General features: G+C 40.5%; 1 protein-coding gene across 3 annotated transcripts; it reads left to right on the forward strand.

Annotated features, from left to right (window-relative positions):
- Nucleotides 1-2,132: 2,132 nt before the first annotated feature.
- ZNF800 (zinc finger protein 800) lies at nucleotides 2,133-16,315 on the forward strand. Of its 3 annotated transcripts, XM_072340671.1 has the most exons (6): nucleotides 2,133-2,291; nucleotides 2,876-2,983; nucleotides 4,960-5,055; nucleotides 8,934-9,077; nucleotides 11,620-13,375; nucleotides 14,806-16,315. In XM_072340671.1, coding segments are annotated over exons 2-6 (2,058 nt in total). In that variant the 5' UTR covers nucleotides 2,133-2,291; nucleotides 2,876-2,922; the 3' UTR covers nucleotides 14,807-16,315. The 3 variants fall into 3 exon arrangements, with proteins under 3 accessions (XP_072196772.1, XP_072196758.1, XP_072196765.1); XM_072340657.1 differs by lacking the exon at nucleotides 14,806-16,315 and having other exon boundaries at nucleotides 2,144-2,291; nucleotides 11,620-13,508; XM_072340664.1 differs by lacking the exons at nucleotides 2,133-2,291; nucleotides 14,806-16,315 and adding an exon at nucleotides 2,487-2,576 and having other exon boundaries at nucleotides 11,620-13,508.
- Nucleotides 16,316-16,736: the final 421 nt, after the last annotated feature.

Raw genomic sequence — 16,736 nt, forward strand, 5'->3', positions numbered from 1 at the left:
ATATTTTGTTAGTTAAAGTATTAAGAGGGATGTTCAAGAGAAAATACAGCACTCATAATCTAATGTTTAGGTTGTCATTACCTGAGACTGTGTCTCTTCAAGTTTAGAGAGCAAAAGTGGGCAAACCTGGAGAGTGCAATATAGCAGCAGCAACTTGGGTGCTGTGGAAGGGAACAACAGTATCAAAGCTTGTGCTATTCTTTCTTCTGGTATGCTTGGCTATGCTAGTTTATCATAAGAAAGTCAGAGAAGAAAAAGCAAAGGGGACTTAGCAGCCAGGACTGCTCCATGGTTTGGCTGCCCGTGTGTACAGCGTCTGGGACATGCTCACAGATCTACCCAAACCCACACTGCTGCTATATCATGGGCATTCATCTCTTAGCAGAATCTATGAAAACAGTAAAAGGAAGTGAGTCAAACCCCAGCTCCAACTGTAGTGGATTCTTAGCCTAGATATAGGCATTAATTAATTAGCAGCAGCCATCCTAAGTTAATTGGTTAGCAGTTAGCACAGTCATTATGTTCAGTGTCATAAATGGTGTAACACTTAAATCTCTGAGATTTCTTTGTATGCAGGGGGATTAGTTTCAGATTTTGAAAGAATTTGCAATACACCTGTTCTGAGGAATTCTCCAGCTGGACAAATCTTTTTAGTGATTTCATGTTAAACCTGCTCTGTGCTGGGAAGAGGCATTTCGCACAGGACTGGCTATCCGAATGATCATAGCTTGGGCCCATCTGCTTGACCATTCTACTTGGTTATTTTATGAACTATATAATGAGTAAAATGTAACAATGTACACATGAACACCTTCCAGCTAGAAGCAAATTGTAAGTATGACAGCTTAGATACAGATTCATACAAGCATGCAACACTGTCCACTTTTTTTCTTCCCGATCTTAAGATTAGGATACAAAGTTCTGAGTCGGCTTTTAAGACAAAAGGATCCTCCTGTTTCAACACTTGTATCCAGTGGCACTACAAGAATAGAAGGTGATCTTATTTCCAACCAGACATTGACCTCTCCTAGGAGGTGGGGGATGCTAATTCTCCAAGTTTGTTACTGTTTGAGCAAGTGCTGCAGTCAGTGGACAGTCTCACAGGAAGGAGTTGAGGGCTGTGCTCTTGGAACTTTGTTACCCGTGAGCAGTGCTTTGTGTGGGCTGAACCCAGAGATACGTTTGGGTGGAGTGCAACCTTTTTCCTGTCTGCGTGAAAATGTAGCAGAGCTCAGGATGTAGCCAAACTCATCAAGATAAGAGCACTTCTGGATGTACACCAAGACCCATCTTTGAATGAGTTGTATGAAGGCTTCAGCTGATGTCTGCTGGGATGCTTCCTGACACGAGGCTGCTCAAACTGTTCTCCAAAGCGTAGGGTGCCTCAAGTTCTTTAATCAAAGCCCAAAAGGACTTCACAGGGTTTGAATTTTGCCTCCTGGTGCTCCAGGAACGGACGAGTTAATGGTGAAACAGATACCTGCCTTCAAGAAGAAGACTGCACTGCTTACACGTGGTGGCTGGAGATGGCAAAGGCTGATGTGAGGAACAGGGTGAACAAGGCACGGCATGGACAGCAGGGATGGCTTTGAGCTCTGTCTGAAGCCGTGAATCCTGTCTCCACTGCGCAGCAATCCCTCCACAAGCCGAGGTCTGACCCGTCATCGCCACGGCGGTACCGCCCCTCAGCGATTTTCCTGTCACGATGCGTTTATGTCTTGCGTTTCCTAGCAAGTGATTTTCCTTACTTCAAGGAAGGTCTGACAAACTTCTTGCCTTTGGCAAAAATCGATGAGCACCATATTCCATTCTCCACTCGCCGCACTTTGGATTGCACTCGCGGAAACTACTCCGTCCTCCAAGCGTGGAAAACACCGATCCGTCCTTCTTCGTGGCAACTCTACCACAACAACCTTTTTCAAACGACGCGGGCCGGGCAGCGGCACCACCGCATTCCGAACGGCGGCACGGCAAGGCACCGCCGAGCACCCCCGGCGGGCACAGGGCGGCGAGCACGGCGCCAGGCTCCTTCGGCCGCCGAGCCGCTCGCCCCGCGCCGCAGCCCGGCGCCAACGGCCGCGTGCCGCCGCCCGGCACCTGTGCGGCACGGGCGGGGGAGCGGCGGGCGAGGCGCCTGCGCACTGTGCGCCGCGCGGCCCCTCGCCGCCACGGCCGCAGTCACTTCCTGCCCCTGTGCCCATCCGGCTCCGGGGTCAGCGGCTGCCGCTCTGGCGGGACAGGGGCGAATAAAGTGGAGTTCGGGGCGGGGGAGGCCGTCCGTTCGCTGCCAGGTAGGGGACGGCGAGCGGCGGTCCCGCGGCGGTCCGCCCGCCGCTCCCTGCCGCTGCCGCCGGTGGCGTTCGGCGCCCGCTGTCACCTGCCGCCCGCCCGTCCCTCCCTTTCTCTCCCTCTCTCTCTCTCTCCCTCCCTCCCTGCGGCTGGCGCGTGGCGGCCCGGCGGGCTCTCCCGGCCGCGGCTCCGCGGTACTCGCTCTGCTCCGTTCCTTCGCACCCGGCCCGGCTCGGCGAGCTGCCGGCGGCGCGGTTCCGCTCCCTCCGTCGCGCGGGAGTTGCGAGGTGGTGGCGGCGAGGGACGGCGCGGGGCTGCGAACGCGGCTGAGGGGGGAGAAGGAGGGCGGGAGGGAGGGAGGGAAGGAAGGGCGGCGGGAGCGCGGCGGGGCGACCGAGGCGCAGGTGGCGGCGGGCGGGCGCGGGGCTGGAGCGGGCCGGGCCGCGCGGGAGCGGCGGCGCCGTGCGCTCCGGGAGAAGCCGCTGCGAACAATGGAAGGGCCGAGCGCCGGGGGCCGCCGCGGAGCTCGGAGTTCGCGCTTTCGGAGCGCTCCGCGGGGCTGACGGCTGTCTGCTCGTTTCGGCAGGGGCGAGCCGCTGCATGTAGAAGGACCGCAGGTCGTGCGCACCGAAAATGCCTCTGCGGGACAAGTGCTGTCAGACGGATCACCACCACCACGGCTGCTGCGAGCCAGGTACGGCGCGGGGGAGGCCGTGCGGAGCTGTGGGAGCACGGGGGTGGCGGCTGTGCGTCGTCGGGGGGCGGCCGGGGTGTGCAGCGTTACTGGACTCTGCTGGAGCTGTCCTGCGGTACCCTCGAGCTGTCATGTTTAGCCGGTACAGTGGGATAACAACTCGGGTCCTGTGGGGTGCCTCGTTGTAACTCATGGCTCCAGGTGGGCACTGTGCGTGGCGGTCAGAGGCAGGCCAGAAAACATGTACAAACTCCAAGTGTTCTTGTTCCCGAGAAGTGGAATATCTTGGTCTGTTTTCAGTTGCTTTTCTTGTTAAGTGCTGTTTCTGGCAATCTCTTGCATCCTTTATTTTGTCCTTCCTCTGGTGAGCTCTGATGAAGACAAGGATCTTCTTGTCAAGTGGGGGGAAAAAACCCTGCAAGTCCTAAACCTCATGTCTGCATCCCACTGCTGTGTGATATGGGAGAGGCTGCCAGTAGAAAGCGCTTAAAAGTTTCAGCCAGCTCGCTTGTTTTTCTGTAATTGTTATGCCTGCAGTTACAATTGGTAGCCTAAAAGGGAACTTGGTTCCTTTCTTCTTGCCTTGATGTAGAATTTGTTATTTGGATGCTTTCACTTGCGTTTGGAAAAGAAAGGCATCTGTTTTTGGAATTAGTGCTTGAAAGTCTGCGTGTGGCAGCTTGATAATACTCCTTTAATTAAGTGTAATTTGAGAGAAGGTACTGTTCAGTTAGGAGAAATGCTTTTTGTGTTTAGGATGAAATGGCTTTGAGTTGTTCTCATGTTTTATAAAGGCTGAAATACTTTTCTTGCCCTACAAATAACCGTGATGTGTGATGCCTGCTTCGTGTATGTCACTCCTTGATGTCAGTGGCTGTTGCATATGCATGTTAGGGGCGGTATGCAACTCCAAGTACACTATTTTGAAGAGGATGGAATGGGCTAGTAGGATACAATATGTCATTGTGTTAGAAATCCCTAAACGACTAGCTGATTTGTAATGGTTGTTATGTGTTCATATATAATAGTATATTAGGGGGCCACAGTTGCGTGGAGTGTTCATTCTGTCATTCCTTTCTTAGACTGCTTTTTCTTTCTGGTATTCTTTTCAGCTTGAATTTACTTATATAACCTTACATCCTGCATTTAGGCTATTTGCAGTTAGTAAAACTAACTGTTTTACACAATGCTGTTAGTGCTCTTTACTAATTAAATAAATTTCTTAGAGATGTTTTGTGCTGCCATTAGGAACAGAGACTTGAAAATGGTCTGCCTTATGGAATGGGTAATGGAGGAGCCAATGGAGGAGCTACAAGTTTAGTTTTGTTAGTAACAAAGATGAGTTATCAGGTGATTTTTGCAAACTTATGCTTGAGTAACTGCTGGCATTCCTGTAAGTTTGGTATTCCATCTCAGCAGAGCTTGTTTGGTTTCTGAATGGACAGCAATGGAGTGCTGTTAGTTCTGTGTGCGTGAGCACTGTGTATCACAATACGTCATAGTCTTTATGCTGGGTAAATCTTATAGTAGGTTTTATGAGGATTCCAATGTAGCATGAGATTTCAAAGTGCTCCTTTTGCAGTTTGCTTGAACCAGAAGAGTTTTTTGAGTGTGATTTTGTTTTATGGTATCTATTATGGTATGTGTCTTTGGACCATACCAGTTAGATATGCTTGTGCTTTATTCTGATCATGGTGGAATGGATGTGAGCTCAGGGTGTAGTGCCAGCAATTAATGTAGCATGTTCAAAAGAGATGCGGTATTTGATAATTTTCTGCACATCTGTTTTGTTGTTTTGGTTTAAATGATGGGAGTCAGGTTTTGGGGAACTGCCTTAATTGATGGAAACTTCTGAAGAGTCAGCATGGTTTTGTATGTTTATGTTTGATACACATAGCTTTGAATGCGTTCTTGGTTTGACTAATCAGAAAACGACTCATAATCTCAAATGACTTTTTATCTTTTATGCGTTTCAGTGCATATACTGGAACCTGGTGATCCTCCATTATTACAGCAGCCTCTGCAAACATCAAAGTCTGGTATTCAACAAATCATTGAGTGTTTTCGATCAGGTATGAAGCCGTGACTTAACTCTTAGAAAAGTTTGTTATCTTGTTATTACAGTTATTAATTTATGGTATATTTAGTGCATATTTAAACAAAACAAAAAACCAACACCTGACTTTCTACATATTTGCAAAATACTTGTGGCTTTTTGGTATTAAGTGGTATTTCTTCTTGTTTGGATTTTCATGTACACTGGTCAAGGTATAAGGTATCTGATTCTACCCTTCTGATGTGGCAAAGCAAACTTAGTGCAAGAACACCGAGCTTGTTCTTTTCAAGCAGTTACGTAAAAAGATTTATATAAAGCAGCAGAGCTTTATGTGTATGAAATAGGTGTTTCACATAGAAGTCATTGCTGGCATGCAATGTGGTGTGTGTCTGCTCTGAGTCTTGTTGAATGACACAGTATTTTGTATGTTCTCTACCTGCATTTAAAAGCTTTATACAAAAAAAGGAAAACTGGATATGAGAGTCACCACTAGCAGTCTTATTTATATGTGTGAGTGAATGAAATTGACGTAAAGCTTCAAATATGTGTGGCAGGCCTCTTTGACTTGAAGCAGGTTAATGGTATTTCAGTTGGCACTGGCACAAACTGCAAGTAGTCTGCCTCAAGGCAGCTTCCAGATTGTCCTTTCTGGCATTTGTTAAATTGATACTTACCTTGTTGTCTTCAGGGCGGTTGGACAGAAGGCAAAGTGACTTGGACCAAGATTTTACAAGTTAGTCTTGAGCACACAGCTTTCCATTTTGCTAAGGAGCCCTTTTGATTTCTACAGTAACCTTAAAGAAATAGATGTTAAAGCCATAACTGTGAAAGCAGTCTTAGCAGAAGGCTTCTCCAGTAGTACAGAGCATTAAGGATAACAAAATAATTAGTAACTCCTTTCTAATTGTGTTAGATTCAAATATAACAAAATATAATCATAATATCGTAATCAACGTTCTTATATGACTCATAGAATGAATAACAGAATGGCCTGGGTTGAAAAGGACTGCAATGATCTTCTAGTTTCAACCTGCTATGTGCAGGGTTGCCAACCAACAGACCAGACTGCCCAGAGCCACATCCAGCCTGGAACCTTGAAGTTCTGGAGTTCTATAATGCTGTTATGGAATAGAATGTTCTCCTATGTGAAAGTGAACTGCTGAGATTTTTCTGAGAAGTGAAATTGCTTGCTGAGGGCCTAACCTTGGCTGTTTCTGCCAGAGGATTGTTTGCAGTGTCTGATACTCTGTAGCAGTTTTTTTGACAGTGATGCTTTTCTGTCACCTACATCTACAGCTGTTAACATAATTCATAGAAGAACTGCTTGCCCCAGTGAAATGAAACTATAAAACAAAGCTACAGTAAACTGGAGGATGCATATGCTGGCAGAAAACTGACTGCTCCTTGCCACAATCAGTAGTTGGTGAGGAATGTGCAGATGCTTGCTTTTTCTCTGCCTGATGAGTCAACAAAACCAGTGGATGTTTTAACTTATTTTCTGTTTCCGGGAGTTTGTGAAGGTCTATTGTATAATTCACAAGGACCCATTAATAATAAGTAATTAGCTCTTATGAGAAGCTGCATGGTCACGTAAGAAAGATTTGAGGCCAGAGGAACCACTGCATCATCTAGTCTGACCTCTAGTAGAAGTCCTTAAAATTCTTCAGACTGGTAGTATGAATTAGACAGCACTTCGGTACTGAGTGGAAGAGAATGAACTCGAAATGAGAGAGGGGTGGGAAAGAGGGATTGAGGGATGTGTCTCCTTGATTAGGAAAAAGAGATAAATTAGATGAGTTTTTTCATTTGAGGGGGATATTTGTGCCTCAGACGTGCACTGATAGCACAAGTCAAGTTTTATTTCATGGTGCGCTGTCACCAAGCTTGAGGCCTTTTATTTGGATTACAAGTAGTGACTTATTGGAATTCCGTCTATGTGGAGCACCTTCAGTTTTGTTCAGCTGGGTTTTCACCAGTTACCAGATTCTCAAATTTGGTTACCAAGTTCTCAAGCTTGTTGTTTGTTTTTTTTTTTTTTTTTTAATAAATGGAAGTATTTTTCCAGTGGTTTGTTGTCTGCAGGTCACAGAATCACAGAATCACACAGAATCACAGAATGACCCAGGTTGGAAGGGACCTCAAGGATCATGTAGTTCCAACCCCCCTGCCTAGCAGGGCCACCAAACATACGCCTTTACTAGATCAGGTTGCCCAGAGCCCCGTCCAACCTGGTCTTGAACACCTCCAAGGACGGGGCATCCACAACCTCCCTGGACAGCCTGTTCCAGGACCTAACCACTCTCCTAGTAAAGAACTTTCCCCTAACATCCAACCTAAATCTTCCCTCTTTTAACTTAAAACCATTTCCCCTAGTCCTGCTATTATCAGCCCTTTCGAAGAGTTTGCTCCCCTCCTGGGAGTAAGTTCCCTTCAGGTATTGAAAGGTCAGATGAAGGTGAGGTTGGTAATGCTTGAGTAACGAGCAGTGAGAGGAAAGGACAAGAACCCAGGACAGTGGGACCAGGAAAGGCATAAGCAGAGCGGGAAAAAAATGGATGGAAGCATCAGATAGTCAAGTTTGGGTCCTGGTTTTAAGCAACTGAGGAAGGTGTTGAGCTTTACTAAAATGCAGTCATAAAAAGATTTGGAGCACTATTATTAGGCCAAGAAATAGAAAGCTAACTTGGTAAGGTTTATTCACATCGAAAACCAATTATGGAATTATTTGTATTTGAACAAGTTTTTTGTTTAGAACACAGTTCTACAGTATGACTAAATTTGATCTTTAAATGGAATCCTTAATTGTCCATGTTAACCAAAACCTTGAGCTTCTGCCTCAGCTGGAAGAATGTATCTTGATGCCATTTTTGTTGTTTCGCAGTTATCTGTTGCATAGTTTGTACTTTGCCAACTTTCATTATAGCTTTGCTGTTTTGACTAATTTAGATTAATTTTGTTTTGTTCCTTTATTAAAAATCAAGTTAGGACAATTAACTGAATTTGTTTAGCCAGCGTTTCCTTCTGGTTTGGTGTGGTAAGTATTCATCATTCAGTAATTCACTGCTAATTGTGGACATTATGTTCATAGTTTTAGTGAGATGTGAAATGAAGGAATGGATTTGAAGTGTAACGCAAACAATTAAAAGAAGCAAAGTTTAAGCAAGGCAGGAGCTGGAAAGCACCTATAGTGCTAGATCAAACTTCTTACCCTTGTGGGTTTAGGGTTCTTATTTTTGAATATACAATGTACACGTATACAGTAGTCTGGAAAACCTGCACATTTTGTTGAGCAATGCGTGTTTTAACAGAACATTTTCTGAGTTATTTTATTCCTTTTGCAAGCTTGAAAATATGTCTCCAGTTCTGTTTTCTTCTATAAGTGCAATCACCTTCATCTTGTATCACATGCCTAAATGTAGTAACACTGGCATTAGCTTTTTGTGTTTCACTCTATGCTGCATAGTTTTGTTGTTTTTGTTTTTCCTTATCTGGTAATTTATTATATGAAATAGATGTATATTTATTGCTTCCTTAACATGAGGAGCTTTTTAAAATGCTCTAGGTGCTTATTCTCTTTATCTGTCTTACAGCAACCAGACATTGTACCATGGAATCCCTATTAACGTTAGCTGTTGGTTTTGATCCAAGTCATCGTTCTTTTAGTTCACTGTAAAGTGTGTAAACCTTAATTTTTATGTATTTATTTTAAAGTAGACTTATTTTGATAATGGAAGTTGGAGTGTGTATCACAAACTGTGCAGTGAAATGGCATTAATGCAAGATGAAATGCTGATGTGATTATTGTGTTTTAAAATGCTTTTGTTTTCATGTGATGATGTGAATTAAAAAGTGAACAGAAAACCTTCCTTAAGTATAATGTTTCTTTTATTACAGGAACTAAACAACTTAAGCATATCTTGTTGAAAGATGTGGACACCATTTTTGAGTGTAAATTGTGCCGGAGTCTCTTCAGGGGATTACCAAATTTAATTACTCATAAAAAGTTTTATTGTCCTCCAAGTCTTCAGATGGATGATAGTAAGTTGTCCTAATTGTAGTATCTAATAAAGCCACCTGAAATTGAGAGCCTTTATGGTAGAAAACAAGCTACCACATCAAATAAATATGCATTAACAGCACAAACCCATATTTGTGTCATAGTTTATATTATTTTATAGGTCCAGTGTTTTAATGAAAGGTGTCACTGTTAATGATTTTTAATTCTTCCCCTTTTTCTTTGTTTTTTCTTCTTTTTATTATGAAAGATAATGAAAAGTTCACCACAGAATGGGAAGCTGAGTCTCATAGAAAAGCTTGAAGGCATTTTTGTTTTATATCAGTAGAATTCAAAAAGAGTTTGGCTGGATCATGTAGAGCGATGTGGGTGATGTGTGTCATTTTCTTCCTGTACTTGGAAAATATTCATTAATCTCGGGTGCAATCCTTCATTGTTAGTCATGAAACAGACTGAAAAAAAACACTCTTTTTGAAGACTTTTTCTTCAGTTATACCGTATTCCTTTCTCACCACTACAGCTCATTCTTCCCTCTGGGAACCAGGCAGAATGCTTGGGAACAGCACGAGGCTGCACCAGGGAAAGTTCAGAACAGACACTAGAAAAAATCTCTTTACGATAAGGGTGGTCAAACATCTCTCACGCTTGGTAGACAAGTAGTTGATGTTCCCAAGCCTGTCAGCGTTCAGGAGGCATTTGGACAATTCCCCTTAATGATATGCTTTAAATTTTGGTTAGCCCTGGAGTTTTCAGGCAGTTGGACTTGATGATCTTTGAAGGTCCCTTCCAACTGAACTATTCTGTATTCTTGTTGCATTTATGTGATCATGTCTAGACCACTTTCTTTTTTGTGGAGAGTAAACTTTATTATTAAAAGTAATTAAAAGGAAAAAAGAAAAGTACTTGCATTTAAAAAAAAAAAAAAGTATTAAAGATTCATTTCAAGTTATAATGATTTGTTAATCTTGGTAAAGCTGGATAACTGGGGAATATGCTAGCATTCAAAGTGTTTTGTAAAGCTTTTTCTGTTATTTTAGTCATCTTTGTTGGCTTCATCAACATTGGTGTGATGGTGATTTTTAGATCCTTAGTTAGCATCTTTGTACCTCGACATGTCAAAACCTATGGAATTGTAAGTGTATGTGACTTAAATGCAGGAAAGACCGAGCAAAATAAGATTAACTTGAGTATACTTCCAGTCTAGATGTTGACTAGGTTTCCTTTAATTGGCTGCTTGGCTGATACAACTGACTGTTCACTAGGAAGAGTACAAATGAAAGCAACAGTGCTATGTGCTCCAAATGAAAAGAATAATACTTAGATGCTCTGAATTAAGTTGCTGCTGTGTAGGAGATATTCAGATCACTGCGGGGAATTTCAAATGGTATCATCTCAGTGCCTCGTGCTTTTATGTTAATGCACTGGAGTTTTAGTTGTGCCAGTGCTGATGTGTAGCCTGCCATGCTGGAATCTAAATCACTGAACTTACTTGGCATTGAAAAACAGATTATTTTTTTTTTAATCTCATTTTTCATTTCATAGTATGAAACCTGTAGGGTTTCTGTCCAAAAATCAGGCAGTAAGATTATCGGTACTTTTGCTTTTAAAAAATACATCGCACGTAACATCATTGCAGTAGCCAACAATGTAAATGGTTCAAAAGAACATTTGAACGAACTTTTCTGAGAATTAGTGTATTAAAACAATACTTCAAGGGCAAACTTACACTTGCAAAGTTTCCTCTTTTGTTTATGCCAGTGAAGGAGAACCCCTGTATCATCTTTTTTTTGTAGTCTGTTCCAGCTCACTGTCAGGGCAGACCACAGTGAGAACTTCTGGAGAAGCTCAGTGGGGTCATTTCTTGAAGTAAACTCACTGAATTGCTTTGAGAAATTAGTAGGAAAAAGAAGATAAAATTCCAAAATGATACAGAATTTTTCTGTCCTTACATTTGTTACTAAGCCTCTCAAGTGTTTTGGTAGTCCTAACAGTTTTCACTGCCCCAGAAGTTAAGTTCTGTCTCATCTATGTCTGTCCTCATGCAATGCTCAGGTTACGCAGGCATTTCATTGGTTCTGAAGGACTGCTCTGATTTCATGACAAAATGCTTGTTTTCAGAATTGGGTTCATTTATTGAGAATGCCTGTTTCCAGCAGTAGGAAAATTGGTTTTTAGTTATACTTTGGACTTAAGACTGTGCTTGTTCTTAGGTGTGCAGCTTATGTCCTTAATTTTGCAATTGATACTGACTTTAGGAGGGCAATTCAATTTGAAGCAAACTAGTTTTTAGCTTAGGTGGCTTCCACATTGCCGTACTGGAAGGCTGTAGTTCCACAATTGGCTTCTAATAAAAGTGTCACTTATACTGATTTAATAAAAAGGATTACTCAAAGCCTTTATGTATGAAAGATCAGAAGAATAGTAATGATTGTGCACATTCGGTGTCTGAATTGACGTAGTGGTGGAAAGACACTTTGAGTTTTGTGAAGCTTAATTCAAAATTGCCAAATCATTTAAAAATGTCTTTGCCTTTTTTTTTTTTTCTTTCTTTCTTTCTTTCCCCAGACCTTCCAGATATAAATGATAAACAGAGTCAAGCCATAAGTGACCTCCTGGAAGCAATCTATCCAAGAGTAGATAAGCAAGAATATATAGTTAGATTAGAACCTATAGAAACAAATCAGAATGCTGTATTTCAGTATGTGTCAAGGACTGATAGCCCAGATGAGAACACAGAAAACAGTAGTGCCCCTGATCAAGCTCCAGTACCAATGCAGGAACCCAGCACTGAACCACCCAAGGCTGTTTCAGCTCTGGCTCCAGTTGGGGAGACTGTGGAATTACCTCCTGCTGATCCTGTTACAAACAAGGTGACCCCTACTCCTGAAGAACAGCCCCCAGCAGTAACACCTGAAGTGGACTCTGTGGATAATTCTGATTTTGGCCACCAGTTGATTTGTTGTCTCTGTAGAAAAGAATTTCATTCTAGACGCAGTGTACGCCGGCATATTAGAAAAGTACACAAAAAAAAGATGGAAGAGCTGAAGAAGTACATAGAAACAAAAAAGAAACCAAATCTGTGCTCTGCAAAAGGCCGAAATAAGAACGTTCTGGTAGCACTAGGTAGAAGTTGTCCTGTATGTTATAAATCATTTGCCACAAAAGCCAACGTAAGAAGGCATTTTGATGAAGTCCATAGAGGATTAAGAAGGGATTCCATTACTCCTGATATAGCTACAAAGCCTGGGCAACCTTTGTTCTTGGATACAGTTTCTACTAAAAAATCTTTTAAGACCCGAAAACAAAAGTCGTCTTCAAAGGCTGAATACAATTTAACTGCATGCAAATGCCTTCTGTGCAAGAGAAAATATAGTTCACAAATAATGCTGAAAAGGCACATGCAAATTGTTCACAAGATAACTCTTTCTGGGAAGAACTCTAAAAGAGAGAAAGGGCCCAACAATACTGCCAATGGAACAGAAATAAAACTAAAAGTTGAACCAGCAGATTCTGTAGAACCTTCACCCCCTTCCATCGCTCTTTCTCCACAGAATGAATTAAAGGGAACAAATCATTCAAATGAGAAAAAGAACACACCGTCAGCACAGAAAAATAAAGTTAAGCAGGACTCTGAAAACCCTAAATCAACCTCAAAGTCAACCACTAAATCAACCTGTAAATCAACTACTAAATCAACTCCTAAGTCAACCAATGCATCTGCTGCAGGTGGCCAGCAAAAAACCAGGAAGCCAAAACTTTCAGCTGGCTTTGACTTCAAGCAGCTTTACTGTAAACTCTGTAAACGCCAATTTACTTCGAAACAGAACTTGACAAAACACATTGAATTACACACAGATGGAAATAACATTTATGTTAAATACTACAGGTGTCCTCTCTGCTCTTATGAAACACGTCGCAAACGTGATGTGATAAGGCATATAACTGTAGTTCATAAAAAGTCACCACGCTACCTTGGGAAAATAACTGCAAGTTTAGAAATTAGAGCAATAAAAAAGCCAATTGATCTGGTTCTAAATAAGGTGACAAAAAGAGGCCCTCAGAGGGATGAAACAAAACAGATTGGTTCAAAACACGATGTCACCTCTAATTCGCCCAATAAAAAGTATGAAGGAGCTGATGTTGGCATTGAAGTAAAAGTAACAAAAAACTTTTCTCTTCACCGATGCAATAAGTGTGGGAAAGCATTTGCCAGAAAAGCTTTTCTAGAACATCATAAGAAAACACACAAGGCAAATGTATCTCATTCACCTGAAGAAAACAAAACCAAAGGCAGAAGTACAAGATCTAAAGCTGTTGTCTGGTGAGGAAAATATAGTGTTTTGTCTTTTCTTTTTCCCCAAACAAAACAGAAGCACTGCCTTTTATGTTCTGTTGTACATGTATTGCCAAAAACATTATTGTTCCATAGATTTTACGGTTTAGCAGCTTAAATACTGTGATATATATCTGAATTGGTTCTTACTTTTTTAAAAATGTTTTTAGTGTTTAGAAAAAGAGTTAATTTCTAAATTTATCATGGTAGGAAACTGGAGTAGAGTATAGGTGAAGCTGTACCAAGTTGACTCTTTAAATTGCTTTAAGGCATCTATTGTAATCAAGCTATCATAAGGACATTTCTAAAACAGTGTGTTTTCAAATTATCAGTGCCTTTGGTTCATTTGAATAAGTTAGCCTGGTAACGAACATCTCGGTAACCTCACTGAAGAAGCACTAAAGGAACCACGATAAAAGCTAATGACAGAACATTTCTCTACGGATGTATTGGAATGATCATTTTATAAATATTTATAAATACTGTGTGTTGTCTGTGTTCTGTCCACAGAAAGACATAGAACAGTTTCTTTGAATGTAATTTGGATGCTTAATTTCTTTGGTTTAAAAGGAGTTTGGGTTAGGTTCCTAAGGACACTTCTAAAATAGTCAGGATTTGATCCTTCTAGTACTTATTTATATAAGCACAAGTTTGGAGACTTCTGGTGATTCATTTTTAAAAAGGTTTGAACCTGATATTTTTTGTTTGCTTGTTTTTTGCCTAAATATTTATACAAGTCTGGCCAAGAATTTTCTTAATTTCTGCCTATACAGAACACCGTTTTTTTTTTTTTTTTTCTTTGTTTGTTTGTTTTTTAAACACTTAGGGGATTTCTATATGTATTTTCTTAGTTTTCTGTTGCCTTCATATTAAGGATTAGGGATGGTCTGATTTTTAAGAGAACCTTTTAAAAAGGGAAATTATATACATAAGCGATAATTTTGTATTACGGAATGACTGAGTGATGCCTGAAGGTGTGGGGACTGTACAAAAATGGAACAGAGAGACATTACTGATACCTATATGGGCTTTTAACATCCTTATTCAGAAATATCCTTGTAGCGTATTTGGGGAAAAGAAAACCAAGCAATGTGTGCCTTATTCCATCTTTTTAACTTCAAAATGTTGTATCCCAGAAGGTAATTTGGTTTGAGTTTAGCTTCTGTAGTGAATTGCTACGTAGCAATGTTAAAACATTATGTGAAATATGCGTGACTTCCTAGCAAATCTAGGCTACATGGAATGGAACTTCAAAAAAACGAGCTGAGCTGGACCTTGAGTTATGGTGATTTTAAGAGGTCTTTTGTAGTTTGATGGTAAATTAAAAATTTGAGCTTATACATTATTTATGTTGTGTAATTTAAAACAGGATTATGCTGGTAAATGCAAAGTATTAATTTATTCCCATTTCTTCTCAGATAGGTTCAAGTGATGTTCGGAAAATTTGGAGTTCATTTGCATGAAAAAGACTTTAATGTGGTGTTGGAACTGCTAATATTTTGATAATGGTACTATAAGGAGGAAATATCTTCACAAGCTGTTGTTTTCTTACTAAATTACATCTATTCTGACTACGTGTCATTAGACAGTGCCTCCTCCCAAAACACTTCTGTAGTTGAAATGAACTCATGCTTCTAAATTGGCAGTTAACTGTGCTTATCTCTATGCAGCTGTGGTTTGACATGAACTTTCTGAACTTAAAAAACCAGTACAGAAGCAACCTGACAAACAACAGCTTTGGAAGAAGACTTTTGTTCCTCATGTAGGAAGTCATCTTCAGAGAGCTCATCATACAGTTCCTCCCTGATAGTGCTAATGGATGAACAGCTCTGACTTCTTTGTGATATCCTACTTTGGCAATTGTTGTTATATACTGTTTTAAACTTATTACAAATGAATGTATAAGAGCAAACATGTAGTGTATATTGGCTGAATTGTACTAATTTTTAGTATTTGCCATAACATCAGTTTGTTCGTATAGACTAATTTCCCAGTTCTGGGACGTTCTGAATTTCACTGTACTACAGTCGCTTCAAAGATGTCCATATGTTTTCCATCTGTGGTTCGTTGGACAACTTGATAAACATCTAGGATGTTTACAAGAATATCCACATTCCTCTATTCTTTAATTTAAAAAAGAAAAAAAAAAATAATTATACAACAAGCACTTTAATGATAGTCGCAGTTTATTTTTTCAATTTATTTTTTGAAAGATCAACACACTAATGTTAATATGAAGGTAGTGAATATTCGTCGATGTGTTATAGACAGACAATCTGTGCACAACCACTTATAATGTTAGTTTATTTCATTAAATATTAATAAAAAGGGAGGATAGTATGAGAGAAACTCCAAGTAATTTTTCTCTCAATGTGATAAATGACCACTATAGATAGCACTTGAATTTGTATAATATGGAAATGGTTTAGATCCCTTTTATTTTGACCTTTTAACTAGGATTTCAGGAAACCCATTGCATGGCTGCCATTATGGAATTCTTGGCAGCTTTCATGCTGCAGTGGTTTTGTTCTTTTGTTTGTTTGTTTGTTTTTTCTTTCTTTTTTTTTTTTAATGTTTTAGAGAATATTTTGTTTAGTGATTTGTGTCAAATTGCTACAATTTGCAAGGTACTGTACATCAGAAGAAATACCGCGTCTTTTATATGGGTTTACTCTCTTACTTAGGGAGGTGCCCCGTGTTCATATATACTTTTTGTATAAAATATATCTAAAATTGTTGATCACAAGATCAGAAGTAAAAATACTTTTATGGATAGAGAACTATTTGGCCCTGTTAGTGCATTGCACTACAAGTACTGTGAATGGGAACTGGACTGTAGCCGTTGCTCAAAATGTTCTATATTGAATGTACATCTTTTGTTTGGATAAATGGACTGTATTTGATTGAAAATAAAGCAGACTGGAAATCACTTTTAAGTGTGCATAAACAGAAAGACATTTTTGTAAACCTGGAGTATCTGTCATTCCACAATCAGAAAGTACAAGTTTTGTAAAGTTTACCCTCTGATCCTTGAAACTAGTTGTTTGTAATATTCTGTTGTAATAAATGGTTTCGTTTTGATATTAAAAGTTTGGCACTTGTGGAGTGAACGCTTCTCCACCTTATGGTTGACCCTTTGACACCGACTTTTTGTCATTTGTAAAGGTATCTCCTCTTTAATTATGCAATGTTTGCTTTTGCAATCCTTCTAAAACAAAATTGGATACAGATATTGGTGGAGATAGGTTATGTGTTTATTGTTACTAAGAGAACTGAGTTATTTAGCTTGCACTGTGAATTGTGTTGGTGGCCAGAGAATATTAACTCTTCGTGTGATTGGAATTTAAGA

Source organism: Excalfactoria chinensis, chromosome 1 (genome assembly GCF_039878825.1).
Source record: "Excalfactoria chinensis isolate bCotChi1 chromosome 1, bCotChi1.hap2, whole genome shotgun sequence".
Classification (NCBI taxonomy): domain Eukaryota; kingdom Metazoa; phylum Chordata; class Aves; order Galliformes; family Phasianidae; genus Excalfactoria; species Excalfactoria chinensis.

What these genes read in the sequence shown, in the direction of transcription:
- ZNF800 (XM_072340657.1), top strand. Translation starts at nt 2,923, where the DNA reads ATGCCTCTGCGGGACAAGTGCTGTCAGACGGATCACCACCACCACGGC. An exon ending in CCACGGCTGCTGCGAGCCAG is followed by an intron (nt 2,984 to 4,959) that starts GTACGGCGCGGG and finishes TATGCGTTTCAG; the next exon opens with TGCATATACTGGAACCTGGT. An exon ending in AAGTCTTCAGATGGATGATA is followed by an intron (nt 9,078 to 11,619) that starts GTAAGTTGTCCT and finishes TTCTTTCCCCAG; the next exon opens with ACCTTCCAGATATAAATGAT.